The 17,289-nt window shown below is 46.1% G+C and overlaps 1 protein-coding gene across 3 annotated transcripts in view; it reads right to left on the reverse strand.

The window, feature by feature from the left end:
- Positions 1-266: 266 nt before the first annotated feature.
- tkfc (triokinase/FMN cyclase) overlaps positions 267-17,289 on the reverse strand; it is a 119,625-nt gene continuing 102,602 nt past the window's right edge. Inside the window, exons 14-17 of one of the 3 annotated variants that reach the window (XM_038807518.1) lie at positions 13,144-13,247; positions 3,717-3,750; positions 2,241-2,330; positions 267-1,576 (exon numbers count right to left, since the gene is read on the reverse strand). In XM_038807518.1, coding sequence (XP_038663446.1) covers positions 1,403-1,576; positions 2,241-2,330; positions 3,717-3,750; positions 13,144-13,247 — 402 coding nt within the window. In that variant the 3' untranslated portion in view covers positions 267-1,402. Of the gene's footprint in view, positions 1,577-2,240; positions 2,331-3,716; positions 3,751-13,127; positions 13,248-17,289 lie in introns of all 3 variants that reach the window. The other 2 variants (XR_005461888.1, XM_038807519.1) reach the window with 2 other exon arrangements.

Here is a 17,289-nt window from a genome sequence, read left to right on the forward strand (position 1 = left end):
TCATTGTTTGTTGTTATATTTTCTGTAAAAAATTCCAATAAAAATTATTTAAAAAAAAAAAAAATCTTTCTAATGTGTTAAGTTGCTACCTTTTAATGATTAATAAATCTTTTGAATTTGCTATTTATCTTGCCAGTGGTTAAATCTCGTAGAACCTGATGATTTAATTCACAATTGGGGACTTATTGCAAACAACCTGCACCCCATAAATCAATTTGGATAGCGCAGATGAGAACTGCTGGAACCAATAAAAATATGAAACAATGATCATTTAGATTTTTATTGAATATAATTTTTACATTGCTGATAAGGAACTCACAGTTGATCATTAATTACAAAAGCTCTGCAGTTCTTTGTTCTGATAGGTGTAATGATATTTGCTTTGACCTCCATCTCCTGATCTTCCCTTAGCTTGGCCTCTCACCCTTCAACACCAGCCTTCATATAATCACTTGGCTTCAGTCTATTTGGGCATAGATGTCTGACACGGAAGTGACAGATGAATGGAGGTCGCTTGATGTTGATCAAATATATCACCATCAAGTATCTAAATGCTTAGAAAGAGCGAGTGGATTTCGCATTTCCCAAATTACATTACAAACAAATTTCTTGGGGGTTGGTTATCGACTTTCAGGTCAAGAGGAGCGTACGGTTGATATTGAATGAATATGGGTACTGGTAGGTGTTGGACGCTCATTCGGGATCGGTGACTGATTTAGTGTGCATGCTAGGTAATGATGGGCGCAGGGTATATAGTGGATGTGTTATATATAGGATGCGCAGTAGATATCAATGAATGTTGCACAGTGGTTGTCAGCTAGCATAAATGCACAAAGAGCACTGATCAGTCACACACTCAATCAGTGAATGCAGGGGCAGTGAGGATGAGTGGGTGTAGTGAGAACAGTGAGTGCTGATAGGTATGCAGCGCACAATGAACCTCAAGGGTATAAATAGCAACCAAGGGGCGGTGAATATATAGTACATGTTGGATATCATTAAGTGTTGGGCGTACAGTTGGCATTAGAACAAGCATGGTAAACTATAGGTAATAGCGTGTAAAGGATAAGGATGAATAAGTATGGGTGTATTGACACCGTCAGGGACTGTAGTGTGATAGTGCACAGTCCATACCATCTATACCAGTGACCATAAAGTGCACAAGGCAGCTATCTGCTTGAGTGGAGTGCAGTATGAGTACTGCATTGGTGGATTACCGGAAAATTAACTCTCGAGTGAACACATCGGCGTAATGTTATACTTCCAATCAGACTATTTCAAGCTTTTTTCAAACACCTGCAATACAATTACTGCCAATAATAAGGGGTTACTGGAGCTAAGGTACTGAGGCAAAAAACATACACAGACAACAAAAAACTACTTTCCTGCCTCAAGCAGGTCCTTATTCCTGCTCTTCTGGAGGAGGCTGTTCAAGAGCTGACAAGATGGCCTTCAAAATGGCAGCACATGCCACAGCTCCTGGGTCAGGTCGGCTGAGCTGAACTGAGGAGATGTAACTTGCCCGTCCTGCCTTTGCTATCATATTCTTGGTGGCTTCTGCTCCTGCTTCAGCTTTCTGGAAACAGAGACAGAAGATAAAATGACAACAGTCCTCAATCCACAAAGCAGTCACAATCCACGGTGCCCATACTGTTCCTGAGATCAACGTAACATAGCCTGCATCATAACACATCCAGCAAATGCTGGATCCCTTGCATCGTGTACTATGTTCATTTTTGATCCAAGCACCTATGTCCAAATAATTATTAACCTCGAGGTAGACATATGTACACCAGAGATCATGTCACTTAATTGACATGAATCAAAGCTTAATTTTAAAAAAAATATTACAACAAGTCACTCGAAGCAAACCATTACTGTCTTCTCCTAGTGTACAAGCTGAGTACTCATGCAAACTTATCCAATGCTACAGAATATTAATCAGGCAGGGATTCATTAGCAAGATAGAGAAAGTGCACATTCCATAACTTCTTCTGAAGCTGCTGTTTGTTTTTACTGGCCTCCATCTCCAAGGTAGCAATCTATTCTGTCCAAGTAATCATTCTTTCTCTTTTATCTCAGGCAGTAAGTTTTAGGCAAGCTGATCCAATCTTGCCCTCACCTGTCATCATTGTGCACATACTCCAGCAGCATTTCTGGATATAAATCAGGAGCAAGTGCTCCAGTTGATGCTTGCCTCCCAAACTCACATATTGATTAGAGCTCAGGCTGTTCCTTACCTGCACAGCCTCAGCTAGTACTTGCAATTCACTGCCATCTTCATCTGTCAATTTACGTAACTCCTCCTCAGCAGGGTACAGTGAGTCAAGCTAGGATAAAAGTCACAAAATAGTGCAGATTGGAATCTATATAAAACAATTAAGTTACTGTACAACAGACCAAATCCATGGAGATATGTCCAGAAAAATAAACTTGAATGAAAATATACAGTAATTAATCAATCCTATTGAACTACCCAAGATTATAAATACCATAATAAGACCAACTGAACTACACCCAACAACAGTATCTAGTCCTTTTTGACATAGGAAAACAAAAGGCATTTCGCAGGAGTATAATCAGACAAAATTGGCACATAGTTATCGGAGAAATGAGGATGGTGATTTCATTAGAGATGGTTTTAAGGAAGTTGTTAATGGAAGAGAGATGGAGACGTTTAGAAAAGGAATTCCACAGCTTACAGCTTATATACTTGATGGACCGTTTGCAAATTGAGGCCAAGGGAGTTGGAGGGAGATGCACAAAAGGCCAGAGTTGAAGGAACACAGTTGTTGGAGGGTCGCAGGGGATAACATTTTGGGAGAGATGAGGTAATGGAGGGAACTGAAAACAAAGAACCACATTTTAAAATAAAGTTGCTCATTTCCCACCTCCACATGACAAAATGATGCAACTTATGTATATTTCAGCCCCATCCCCAAGTAATCTTTTTTCCATAACAGTGGCCCTTTAATCTTTTTTCCATAACAGTGGCCCTTTAATAAATAAATCCTCAGTTTGTTCAGTAGTATTAATTATAACCTCAGTCTGATTTTCTGCACTAAAGGGATTGAGAATACTGTTGGAGCTGAGGGAAGATATTTCAGGCTCAAGGAGCTGCATGAGAAGCTTAACCTTATATGAAAAAGAGTTCAGCAGACATGGGCCAAGGGAAGAGAGCTACACCAACAATGCATACATCCATACCATGATGTGGAGATGCCGGCGTTGGACTGGGGTGAGCACAGTAAGAAGTCTTACAACACCAGGTTAAAGTCCAACAGGTTTGTTTCAAACACGAGCTTTCGGAGCACGGCTCCTTCTTCAGGTGAATTCACCTTCTTCACCTGAAGAAGGAGCCGTGCTCCGAAAGCTCGTGTTTGAAACAAACCTGTTGGACTTTAACCTGGTGTTGTAAGACTTCTTACTGTACATCCATACCATCCTTGCATTTTCTTGGCAGCCAAACCGAGTGAATCAAAAAATCTTATGTTGAGGTTTCCCAAATTCGGCACAAGTCAGGGTTCAAAATTGTTACTAAACTTGACCCTCCTAGTCTGTACTACTCAGTACCACAGTGGGTAGCACATTCCATATAACATTCTTCCAAGACCATCTAAAAGCTGTAGGATAGATTAAACATCCTTTAAGAATCTGTAATATCCATTTCTTTTAGCATTTAGCTGTAATTGAAACTGAAGTGCAAGGGGACTCACCATGGTTCTGTCTCCTGGTTCCGCACCTCCATATCTGTGCAACATGAAATAACTAAATTAAACAGCTGTCGGCAAATACCACAATTTACATCAGCAGTCTGGGACAGTGGGAGTCATCTATCTCGGTTTAGCTAAATGGGGATATGACATTTGTCTTGAGATCAAGTTGTTACGCTAAAATTCCTGTTCTACATATTTGTACAAAAAGGCCCTTGTGAACTTCACTTATTGCCAAAAGAATTTGAAAGACTTTGGGGTAGAGTTTTTGATTTGGGCACAGACGGTGATTTGGGCATAAGTTCTGCCATAAATGGCATCCATTTTGAAAATGTTTTTCCCTCCGACCCTCAGTCCCCATTCAAACAAATTTGCATCTTACCAAGCACAAAATCTGTCAATGTTTTCCTTTTTCTTTAAATTTTGCTTCTCTAAATATTCCTTGATATTTCAAGGGTGTCAACTTGGTAATGTTTGATTAACAGAGTTGAAAATGGATGTATACTATCGCAAAAATACGCATTAAATTCACAATGTCAATCCACTACCTGTGAACAAGATGATTTCAAAATAGTACAAATGTATACATTATAATGGCACTTAAAAAATGATTTTCTGGTTAGATAGGGGTGGAGCAGTTATTTCCTTTGTAAATTTTATAAAAACAGTATTCAAACTTTTCAAAACATAATAATTAATGTCCTTGCTTCTAAGAGATCGAGCTTAATCTTTGGAGACTCCTTGAAAGCCTGCAATTGAGTGTTATGAGCAAAACCCCTAACGGAGTGTGGCCTCTTTTATGGGCAGGACATTCTTCTACTGCAATGTTTCAGTAACTGACACAAAAGATCTTGGAAACCGAGATGTGTTGAAAGCAATTTGCACTTATAATGCAGCAATCTTTTGTGGCGGATACGCGATAACAGGGGAACAGTGCCCAAAATACCAGTACAATGAAGCAGACGATCCAGGTCAGTATCTTATAACTACTGGAAAAAGGCATAAAAATGTCAAAATGACATAAGAATAAAGTTTCTTCAGCAATCGATGCACGTGAATCTCAAAAAATTCACAAGGAATTGGAGCAGGAGTAGGCATTCGGCTCATTAAGCCTGCTCTGCCATTCAATAAGATCATGGCTGATCTGATTGTGACCTTAACTCTACTTTACTGCCTGTTCCACAGAACACTTAACTCCCATGTCAAACATCTGTCTAACACATCCTTGAACATTTCAATGACCCAGCTTTTAGATAATTCCAAAAACATACAACCCATCTGTGAGAAGATATTTCTTATCTCCGTCTTAAATTTGCTTTAAATGGCTTTAAACTGTACCCGCTGGTTCTAGATTCGGCCAGCACGGTAGCACAGTGGTTAGCACTGTTGCTTAACAGCGCCAGGGTCCCAGGTTTGATTCCTGGCTTGGGTCACTGTCTGTGTGGAGTCTGCACATTCTCCCCATGTCTGCGTGGGTTTCCTTCGGGTGCTCCAGTTTCCAACCACAAGTCCCGAAAGAAGTGCTATTAGGTAACTTGAATGTTCTGAATTCTCCCTCCGTGTACCCGAACAGGCGCCGGAATGTGGCGACTAGGGGCTTTTCACGGTAACTTCATTGCAGTGCTAATGTAAGCCTACTTGTGACAATAAAGATTATTACAAGATTCTCCAGTGAGAGGAAACGTCATCTCAGCATCTATTCTGTCATTCTTCCTTCGAATCCTATTTGTTTCAATAAGGTTATCTCATTCTTCTACACTTCAATGAGTATCGGCCCAACTGCTCAATCTTTCATCATAAGACAGCCTCTTTGACTACATGTGCTGAGTAGTCACACATCAGATTGTTCTCCTCCCATGAACCTGAAAATAGGCTTTTTTTCACACAAAAGAGTCTGCTAATACAAAGGATAAAACATTCCCACACCTCAACCAGCAGCAATACGAAGGGAAAATGGATTGGCCATGCTAAATTGCCCTTAGTGTCCAAAAGGTTAGGTGGGGTTACTGGGATAGTGTGGAGGTGTGGGTTTAAGTGGGGTGCTCTTTCCAAGGGCCGGTGCAGACTTGATGGGCTGAATGGCCTCCTTCTGCACTGTAAATTCTACGATTCAGTAAGAGCGAATATTCCATGATTGTAACCTACAACCACACTCCGCATTACATGGATGAGGTTGGAGATGGGCCATGCCCAACATCCCCAATGGAGGTTGGACATGCCCTCCTGGCCGATAAGGCTTTCTGTGAGAAAATATCACAGGCCATAGACAAGGATATTATTAACAACCAGAATGGGGACGTTTCACACTCTATGTTCTGGGAGCCGCTCAAGGCTGTGATCAGGGCTGAAATTATCATTTACAAAGCACAAAGAGATATGGAAGCGAAGGTGGCTAGGCAACAGCTAGTCGACTCCATATTGGAAGTGGACTGGCGATACTCCAAGGCCCGGACCGTAGAGCTTCTGGCGGAGAGAAAAAAGCTACAAATGGACTTTGATCTGCTCTCCACGAGGAAAGCAGTGCACAACTCTGCCAGGCACGGGGGACCCTGTGCGAGCATGGAGACAAACGCCGCTGCCTGCTGGCTCACCAGCTGAGAAAGCAGGCTGCTACGAGGGATATAACCCAGATTAGGGACAGCAAGGAAACCTTGTAGCGGAGCCGGAAAAGGTCAATGAAGCATTCAAGACCTTATACCGGGGGCTGTATACCTCCGAGCCCCCAGCAGGGGACTGGAGGATGAAGCAGTTAAGTCGATGGACTGGGCATGCCGGTTGTGGGGGAAGATAGGACACGGGGGCTGGAAGTACCATTAGAACTGGAAGAAGTCATGGAGAGTATGAACTCCATGTAGGCATGGAAGGCACCGAGGCCAGACAGATTCCTGGCGAACTTCTACAAAAACATTTGCGACAGCAATGGCCCCGCACCTGCGGGAGATGTTTAGACTCGTTGGCGAGGGGCACCCTGCCACCTGCACTAGCACAAGCCTCAATTTTTGATACCCAAGAACGACTCATCAGAATGCTGGTCTTACAGACCCAACTCGCTGCTAAACGCAGACCTGAAAATACTGGCCAAGATCCTAGCCAAAAGGCTGGAGGCCTGCGTACCAGAGGTGGTAGCAGAAGACCAAACGGGCTTTGTTAAGGGTAGACAGCTAAAATCAAACATCAGGCACCTGTTAAAACTTGATCATGACCCAATCCGGGGAGAGAACACCCAAGGTGATCAACTTCCCTGGACGCAGAAAAGGCCTTTGACAAGGTTGAATGGAAGTACCTCATCGAGGTACTGGAGTGGTTTGGGCTTGAAGCGGGGTTCACCGCCTGGGTGAAACTCCTGTACAACGCTCCCACAGTGAGTGTACGGACAAATACCACCAGGTCTAAATACTTCCAGCTTCACAAAGGCACAAGGCAGGGATGCCCGCTGTCCCCGCTGCTGTTCCCCCGAGCAATCGAACCACTGGTGATCATGCTTGGGACGGCAAAGTATTGGAAGGAGGATCCGGAGAAGAGACAGAGAGCACAGAGTCTCGCCCTATGTGGATGACGTGCTCCTCTACATCTCAGACCCAAAAAGCAGCATGGGTCTGAGATACAGAAAATATTTTATTGAGGCATTTATATTTTGAACAATTTTCAACATCAAATGTCAACAAAAACAAAATATAACCAACAAACCCCTGAGCACAAACCCCAGCCAACATGGCTTACAAAAACAGTGCCACCTTCCCCAGCCATCCCTCCATTGGTTCTCTTGTCTTTAGTCGTCTCTCCCATGACTCCCCTCCCCTTCCCCCCACCCCACCTTCTCCCTGCTGACAGCTTAATTTTTCTCAAAGAAGTCGATGAATGGCTGCCACCTGTAAGCAAACCCCTACAATGAACCCCACAAGGCAAATTTAATTTTCATGAGTCTGAGGAACCCCGCCATGTTGCTAACTCATGCCTCCGACTTCGGGGCTTCCAAGTCCCTCCATTCTAATAAGATCCGTCTCCGGGCCACCAGGGAGGCAAAGGCCAGGACGTCAGCCTCTCTCACCCCCAGGGCTCCCAGGTCTTCTGACACCTCTGGACCCGGCACCACCCTCACTTGTAAGACCTCTGACTTGACGTCAGCAAACCTCTGCTAGAAACCCCTCAGCCGCGGACATGCCCAAAACATATGGCCATGGTTCGCATGACCCCCGCACAGCACACACACCTATCCTCCACCTCCTCAAAGAAACTGCTCATCCGGGCCGCTGTTGTCTGTGCGCTGTGGATCACCTTAAACTGTATCAGGCTGAGCCTGGCGCACAATGAGGATGCATTAACTCTCCTCAGGGTCTCCTCCCATAACCTGGCCTCAAACTCCCCACCGAGCTCTTCTTCCCACTTAATCTTCACCTCCCCTATAGGGGTTCCCTCCCGCCCCATCAGCTCCTTATAGAGCTCTGAGACCTTCCCCTCTCCTACTCCTGTTCTCGACACCACCTTATCCTGTAGCCCCCGAGGCGGCAGGTGCGGGAAGGTCAAAACCTGCCTCCGCACAAAATCCCTCACCTGCAGATACCGGAAACCATTCCCATCTGGCAACTGAAACTCCTCCTCCAAGCTCGTCAAACCCTCATCAATAAAGAGATCCCCAAATCTCTCGATCCATACCCGCTGCCACTTCCGAAAACCCCCGTCCAGCCTCCCTGGAGCGATCCTGTGGTTATCACCTATCGGTGCCCACACCGATGCCCCTCTAACCCCATGTGCTGCCTCTACTGTCCCCACACCCTTAGGGCTGCCACTACTACCGGGCCTGTGGAGTACCGAGCGGCCAGGAACGGCAGAAGTGCTGTTAACAATGCACCCCATACTCGTGTCCTTACATGATGCCGTCTCCCCCCGCTCCCATACCGACCCCTCTCCCACTACCCACTTCCTGACCATCGCAATATTTGTCGCCAGTAATAATTAATGAAATTCGGAAGAGCCGCCCCCACTCCCCCCCTCAGCAGCAGCACCTTTTTCACCCAGCGGGGCTTTACCCGCCCAAACAAATCCCGAGATCTCTGCATTCACTTTTTTGAAGAGCGCCTTGGTGATAAAAATTGAGAGGCTCTGAAAAACAAAACAAAAACCTCGGGAGGACCATCATTTTAACTGTTTGAACCCGCCCCGCCAATGACAACAGGAGCACATCCCACCTCCGAAAGTCCCTCCTCATCTGTTCTACCAAATTCAGTTTATGCAGCTGCTCCCACTCCCGCACCACCTGGATACCCAAACATCAAAAGCTCCCTCCCACCACCATGAATGGCATCTCACTCAATCTCTTCTCCTGCCCCCTCGTCTGCATCGCAAAGACCTCACTCTTACCCATTTTCAATTTGTATCCCGAAAACCGGCTGAATTGCTCTAATACCCCATAATCCCTCCAAACTCCCCTAGCGGGTCCGATATGTATAGAAGTAGAATTTCCGCATAGAGCGTGACCCTGTGCTCCACCCCCCCAGTACTATCCCCTACCAGACCCTCGACGCTCTCAATGCCAACAACTCTATAGCCAAGGCAAACAACAGTGGAGAAAGTATACATCCCTGCATTGTCCCCCGGTGCAACCTGAAGTAATCCAATCTTATCCGACTCGTCCGCACACTTGCCACCGGTGCCTCGTATAGCACTGGACACAATCCACAAATCCCTGTCCAAACCCAAACCGCTCCAGGACCTCCTATAAGTATTCCCACTCCACCCGATCAAAGGCCTTCTCTGTGTCCATGGCCACCACCACCTCACTCTCGTGCCCCTCTGGAGGCATCATAATTATATTAAGCAACCTTCTAATGTTGGTCGCCAAATACCGCCCCTTAACAAACCCCATCTGGTCCTCCTCTATTACGCCTGGGACACAGTCTTCGATCCTTGTGGCCAGGATCTTCGGCAATAATTTGACATCCACATTTAATAGAGAGATCGGCCTGTGCGACCCACAGTTTTCCGGGTCCTTATCCCGTTTTAAAATGAGGGAGATCGACACCTGTGGCAACGTCGGGGGGCGCACTCCCAACTCATTTGCTTCATTGAAGGCCCTTACCAACAGCGGTCCCAAAACCCCCGAGAACTTCTTATAAAATTCCACTGGGTACCCGTCCGGTCTTAACCGATTGCATCGCCTCCAATTCCTCTACTATTTGTACAAGCCCAATTGGGGCCCGCAGGCTCTCCACCAGTTCCTCATCAACCTTCGGGAACTCCAACCCTCCCAGAAACTGCCTCATCCCCTCTTCCCCAGCTGGGGGTTCCGACTTGTACAATTTGCTGCACAACTCCCTAAACACCCCATTCACACCCGCCGGATCCAAGACCGTATTCCCACTTTGCACCTGTGTCCTTCACTTTCCCAATCTCTCTCTCGCTGTCTCCTGCTTCCTCAACTGGTGCGTTAACATCGTGCTCACTTTCTCCCCATACTCACATACTGCCCCTCTCGCCCTTCTCAACTGCCCTAGCGCCTTGCTCGGGGATAACAGCCCAAATTCCATTTGCAATCTCTGGCGTTCCTTTAACAGTCCTTCCTCCGGGGGCCACTGCATATCTCCTGTCCACCTGCAGGATTTCCTCCACTAGCTTTTCTATCTCCACCCGCTCTGCCTTCTCCCTGTGTGCCCAAATCGAAATAAACGCCCCCCTGACCACTGCTTTCAGTGCCTCCCAAACCGTACCTGCCGAAACCTCCCCCGTGTCGTTAATCTCAACATACCCCTGGATGGCCTTCCTCACCCGCTCACAAATCTCTTCCTCGGCTAACAGAACCACATCCAGCCTCCACTGCGTGTGCTGCCCCCCCCCCCCCCCCCCAAGAATTCCACCCAGTGAGGTGCATGGTCGGACATCACTATTGACAAATACTCAACATCTACCACCCCTGCCAACATCATACCCAATATGAATAAATCTATTTGGGAATACACCTTGTGCACATGAGAATAAAACAAAATTAACTCCTTTAATCTCAACAGATGCTTTTAGACTTCCAACATTATCTGTTTTAACTTCAGATATCCAGAATCTGCAGTATTTTGCTTTTGACTGATGATACCAATCAAAAACTGAATCAGTGAAGCCCACAAGTGCTGCAGCGTAAATCATGATACAATCGAATGTGTCATTACACAAGTGATCGGCATGCTAAAGCGGCACCTCAAGTGGCTGGACAGGTGTAGAGGTAGTACTCACTATCACCAAGGTTTCCAGAATGATTATGAAATGCTGCATTCTGCAATGTTGTGCAGCAGTAGAATTACAGCTCCAGGAGAAACTAGATGCTAAACATAGAATATCTTCAGACAAATCTGAGGAAGATGGTGACCCAATGCAGCACAAGCCACTCACTGCTGCTCAGATTCCTTTACAGCTGTAAGATTCATTTATTTACCACCACTGAAATAATGTAAGAGCCACATCCAATACCAGTTCTCATTTACACCCATCAACCCCCATTGACACAATTCTGGCTGCATAAGGTATTCCGGCAACCAACCAATCATCCACTGCATATTGCCCATTGGCCCCTATTAATTAATGTTTTCCAATCATTTTTTAATATAAATTTAGTGTACCCAATTCATTTTTTCCATTAAGGGGCAATTTAGTGTGGCCAATCCACCTAGCCTGCACATCTTTGGGTTGTGGGGGCGAAACCCATGCAAACATGGAGAGAATGTGCAAACTCCACGTGGATAGTGACCCAGAGCCGGGATCGAACCTGGAACCTCGGCGCTGTGAAGCTGCAGGGCTAACCCACTGCGCCACCGTGCTGCCTTGTTTTCCAATCACCAGCATGAAATTGGAAAGATGAATTGTCACCCAGGAACCAAGAGCAGACAAAAGTTAAAAATAGCGCAAAGTAATACATTTTGTGATTTAACTAATGAAAGGAAATGAAACGTAACTTTTTCTCACACACCCTTAGCATATTCTTGTGCAAATACAAAGCTTTACTCTTCCATTTCCTAGCAGTCCTATGTGTTGCCATACCTGTAGCTTCAGCAGAGATTATGGTGGGCTGCTCACATTCCTGGTCTTACTGCTAAGATGTTGCTAAGATGCTTTGAGTAAACAATTGGGTTGTCTTCATCCAAGTGGGGCAGACTTGGTCATGCAAGAGGAAGTAGCAAGTCGGGTACCAACAGGGAAGGGGGAAGAACAACCATGAAGAATAGGAGCACTTTGAGTCAAATCCCAGTCTCCATTACCCCTGTTAACCATGAGTCCTTTCATGGGCCATTGACAATTCACTCCCACCATTCTGCTGGAGAGTAACTTGTTGCAGATTATTGATGTGTTCTAAGGACAAGGCTGAGGTTAAGTGTTAGTCATTGTGGTTAACGTGTCAGACATGTTAGCATCCAGAGTCTGCGCGCCGAAATCACGGCCTGCATGAACTCATTTTCATTTTGCGATTGATGTTACATGAAATTGGTCACTTTATCCATGGCAAGATTTCCTTGTAATCCTAATGCTTGAGCTTGATTCCGCCATTCACTCTGTAATCATGCAAAGTGCATGTTGGAGGCCTATAAATATGTCAATAAAATTTCTGCTGCCCCTCAATGATTATTCAATATAGCATCTGTGTCCAGCTGAGCATAGTTTGGAAAGGATTGCATCCTCCAATGCAGACTCTTCAGACTGTCCCTGCTGCCCTAACCTTGCTCATTTGTGAACTGTGAACCATCAGATGGAATATCAACTAAATATCTAACTGGATCCACTGAAGTATGAGTAGCTGTGCTGGTGAATGGTAAACATAAACCCTGTGATGGACATGACTAATTTGCAATGAGTTTTTGAATCCAAATCATGATTAAAATAAAGATAATATTAGTCCAAATAATCATACCTGGGTCACCCAATCAATAATGTCTCTCTCGGTCACCATTCAGACACAACTCCATGAACAAGTCCCCATCGTTTTCTACTCTTCAATCAATTTATTTTTTAGCATACTTTCAAGATGTAATTTGAATACCCACAGTTTCGAGCTTAACTGACAGTTCTTGTGGAGAACTGCAGAACTTTGTTAAATGTCTTTTGGAAGTGCACAAAAGTGTGGAAATTTCCAGCTCACTTGGTTTTTGAGTTTGATGAAAAAGTCAAGGAGGTTGGTTACATCCTCTCTACATCCTTGTTAACTGTGAGTTTATTAGATTATTATTCTCCAGACAACCTGCAGGTGTATTCCGGTTATTTGAGTATTTGACATGGTACTAAAATAAAACTATGGGCTGCAATTTTCTTCATCTGTGTTGTCTCCTTTCTGAAATGAGTTCCATGTGACCTTTCTCCAGTAAGTTGCCAGTAACGATTTACTCCTTCAATATGGCTATTAGACCATTGCTTCTTTCACGCTCTTCGATAAAAACAACCTACCTCATGGCATACTGACCTCTTCAAAGCTTCAATTCCAGAATTAAAAGCCGCTGCCCAGGCAGAGGGATTGTTGTTTTCTTTCAGATTTTGTGCTGCTGCCATCAAGGAAATACTGTACAGCTACAATAGAAAGGTTACAACCACTAAAATAATCTCAAACTACAGCAAATAGGAAATGCGAAGCTCATTTTCACTTAGCGGAGTGGAATGACTCTTGATTGAAATGAAATGAATAACTTAGATTTATTTAGCATCTTTAATGAAATAAAATATGCCAAGCCACTTCACAGGAGCATTGAAAAACAAAGTATGACTCCAAGTGATAAGAAGATATTAGACCACGTGACAAATGCTTGGTCAAAGTGGTAGGTTTAAGGAGTGTTTTAAAGGAGGAAAGAGAGGTAGAGAGACAGAGAGGTGTAGGAAGGATCTTGCAGAAGTTAGGGCCTGGTAATTGAAGGCACAGCTACAGAAAGTGGTTAAAATCAAGGTTTTTCAAGAGGCCAGAATTAGAGGAGCACAAGTATCTGCAAATTATCGGCCAGCTAGTTTTACGTCAGTAGTGGGCAAATTAGTGGAATCAATCATGAGAGATAGGATTAACTGTCACGTAGAAAAGTATGGACTAGTCAGGGATAGTCAGCATGGATTTGTTAAAGGAATGTCTTGACTCACAAATTTGATTGAATTCTTTGAGGAAGTGACAAAAACAGTGGATGTTGTGTACGTGGATTTTAGCAAGACGTTTGACAAAGGCCCACATGGCAGATGAGTCAAAAAATAAAAGCCCATTGGGGTACAGGGCAATGTGGGAAACTGGACAAAAAATTGGCTTAGTAACAGGAAACAAATGGAAAGTTGTTTCAAGTGGTGTTCCACAGAGCTCAGTGTTGGGGCCCTTACTGTTTGTGTTATTATATTAATGATTTGGACGTGAACTTGGGGGGCATAATTGTGAAATTTGCAGACGACACAAAGATTGGCCAAGTCGTGGATAGTGTAGAAGAGAGCAATAATCCCCAAAATTATATAATGTGTGGTGGAGTGGGCGATAAAGTGGCAGATGGATTTTAATGAAAAATGAAATGAAAATGAAATGAAATGAAATGAAAATCGCTTATTGTCACGAGTAGGCTTCAATAAAGTTACTGTGAAAAGCCGCTAGTCGCCACATTCCGGCGCCTGTCTGGGGAGGCTGGTACGGGAATCGAACTGTGCTGCTGGCCTGCTTTAAAAGCCAGCGATTTAGCCCAGTGAGCTAAACCAGCCCCTGTAAGAGAAAAGAATGAGGTCATGCATTTAGGGAGGTCAAACAATTATAGGGAGTATACAATAAATGGTAATATACTAAGAGGGATAGATGAAGTGAGAGAAGTGAATGTGCCTACACAAGATCACAGGCTACAAAGAATGCCAGGGGGAATATCTGGGGCTGGAGCATCCCTACCCGATGATCTGAACAAGTTCTATGCCCGCTTTGAGCAGTCAGCCAATGCATCAGTTCCACCTGCCCCAACAGCCCTGGACACACCCATACCCACTATTACAGCCTCAGAGGTAAGAGCAGCCTTGTTGAAAGTGAATCCGTGGAAAGCCAAATCTGGAGGCAGGACTTTTGGATCCAGGTTCTTCCATCATTTTAGGCAAGCTGGGGTGCCTCCATGACAATCTAGAAGCCCAGCATCCATTGCTCTCTGTGGAAAGGAAATTCCAAAGACTAATGACGCTCCGAGAGAAGAAATTCCTCCTCACCGCTGTCTTAAATGGAAAACCCCTTACTTTCAACTTGTGCTCCCGAGTTCCAGAATCCCTAATTAGGGAAACATCCTTTCAGTTTCTACCGTGTCAAGCCCCCTCAGAATCTTATGTTTTTTTAAAAAAATAATTTTTATTAAGGTTTTCACAAAATATAAACAACATTAACAGAATAACCATGGTAAAAACCCAAGAACAACACCCACCCCCCTACAAAAGCAACTACTAAATCGAAAACAAAAAAAAAGCAAACAACAGGAAGGAAAGAGATAAGACCTGCCACATCCAACAAACCCATGGACACACTTCTCCCTCCCACCAAACCCAATCCCCCCCCCCCCCCCCCCCCCCCCCCCCCCGCAACCGGGTTGCTGCTGCTGCCGGCCTATTTCCCTACCATTCCACCAGGAAGTCCAGGAAAGGCTGCCACCGCCTAAAGAACCCCTGTACTGATCCCCTCAGGGCAAATTTCACCTTCTCCAATTTGATGAACCCTGCCATATCATTGATCCAGGCCTCCACGCTTGGGGACCTCGCATCCTTCCATTGAAGCAAGATCCTCCGCCGGGCTACTAGGGACGCAAAGGCCAGGACACCGGCCTCTTTCGCCTCCTGCACTCCCGGCTCCACTGCAACCCCAAAAATTGCGAGTCCCCAGCCTGGCTCGACCCTGGATCCCACCACCCTCGACACCGTCCTTGCTACCCCCTTCCAAAACTCCCCCAGCGCTGGGCATGCCCAAAACATATGGGCGTGGTTGGCTGGGCTCCCTGAGCACCTAGCACACCTGTCTTCGCCACCGAAAAACCTACTCATCCTCATCCCAGTCATGTGGGCCCTATACAGCACCTTCAATTGTATGAGGCTAAGCCTCGCACAGGAAGAGGAGGATTTCACCCTTTCCAGGGCATCCGCCCACATCCCCTCCTCAATCTCCTCACCCAACTACTCTTCCCATTTACCCTTCAGCTCCTCCACCGAGGCCTCGTCTACCTCCTGCATTACGCGGTATATGCCCGAAAACCTCCCTCCTCCAACCCATACCCCCGAGAGCACCCTGTCCCGTACCCCACGTGGGGGCAGCAAGGGGAACCCCTCCACCTGCCGCCTGGCAAACGCCCTAACCTGCATGTACCTGAACATGTTCCCCGGGGGGAGCCCAAACTTCCCCTCTAACACCCCCAGGCTCGCGAACCTCCCATCCACAAACAGGTCCCTCAACCTCCTAATACAGGGGTGGGCAAACTACGGCCCGCGGGCCGCATGCGGCCCGCCAAAGGTATTTCTGCGGCCCACCAAGTCATTAAAAAAAAAAAAAAAAATTTTATTTTTTAATTTTTTTTTAAGGTTAATGGGGGGGGGCTGTTGGGTTACTTACTGGTATAGGGTGGATACGTTGACTTGAGTAGGGTGATCATTGCTCGGCACAACGTCGAGGGCCGAAGGGCCTGTTCTGTGCTGTACTGGTCTATGTTCTATATGAGGCGCCCAGAATCATAACCGGGTGAAGTAATTATTTTACTTAATATACTATGCGGCCCTTTGTGAATTGTGAATTTCTGAATGTGGCCCTTGCACGGAAAAGTTTGCCCACCCCTGTCCTAATACCTACCCTATGCCAGCCCAGAAATCCGGCATCAATGCTCCCTGGAACAAACCGGTGGTTCCCCCGTATCCGGGACTCCATCGAGCCCCCCACCTCCCCCCTGTGGCGTCTCCATTGCCCCCATATTTTGAGGGTAGCCGCCACCACCGGGCTCGTGGTATAACTTGTTGGAGGGAGCGGCAACGGCGCCGTTACCAGCGCCTCCAGGCTCGTGTCCACACAGGACGCCATCTCCATCCTCTTCCATGCTGCCCCTTCCCCGTCCATTACCCACTTACGCACCATCGCTGCGTTGGCAGCCCAATAGTACCCACAGAGGTTGGGCAGCGCCAGCCCCCCCCATACCTGCCCCGTTCCAAGAACACCTTTCTCACCCTCGGAGTCCCATGCGCCCACACAAATCCCGTAATACTCCTGTTAACTCTCCTAAAATAAGACTGGAAGGCACTGGAACAGGAACAAAAACCCCGGGAGCACCGTCATCTTGACGGACTGCACCCTACCCGCCAGTGACAGCGGTAACATATCCCACCTTTTGAACTCCTCCTCCATTTGCTCCACCAACCTTGTGAGGTTGAGCTTGTGCAGGGCCCCCCAGCTCCCAGCCACCTGGACTCCTAGGTACCTGAAGCTCTTCCCTGCCTGCTTCAGTGGGAGCCTACCAATCCCCCCCCTCCTGATCCCCCGGGTGCACCACGAACAACTCGCTCTTACCCAGGTTGAGCTTATACCCAGAAAAGCCCCCAAATTCGCTGAGAATCCTCATCACCTCCGGCATTCCCCCCATCGGGTCCGCCACAT

This window comes from Scyliorhinus canicula, chromosome 9, assembly GCF_902713615.1.
Source record: "Scyliorhinus canicula chromosome 9, sScyCan1.1, whole genome shotgun sequence".
Classification (NCBI taxonomy): Eukaryota; Metazoa; Chordata; class Chondrichthyes; order Carcharhiniformes; family Scyliorhinidae; genus Scyliorhinus; species Scyliorhinus canicula.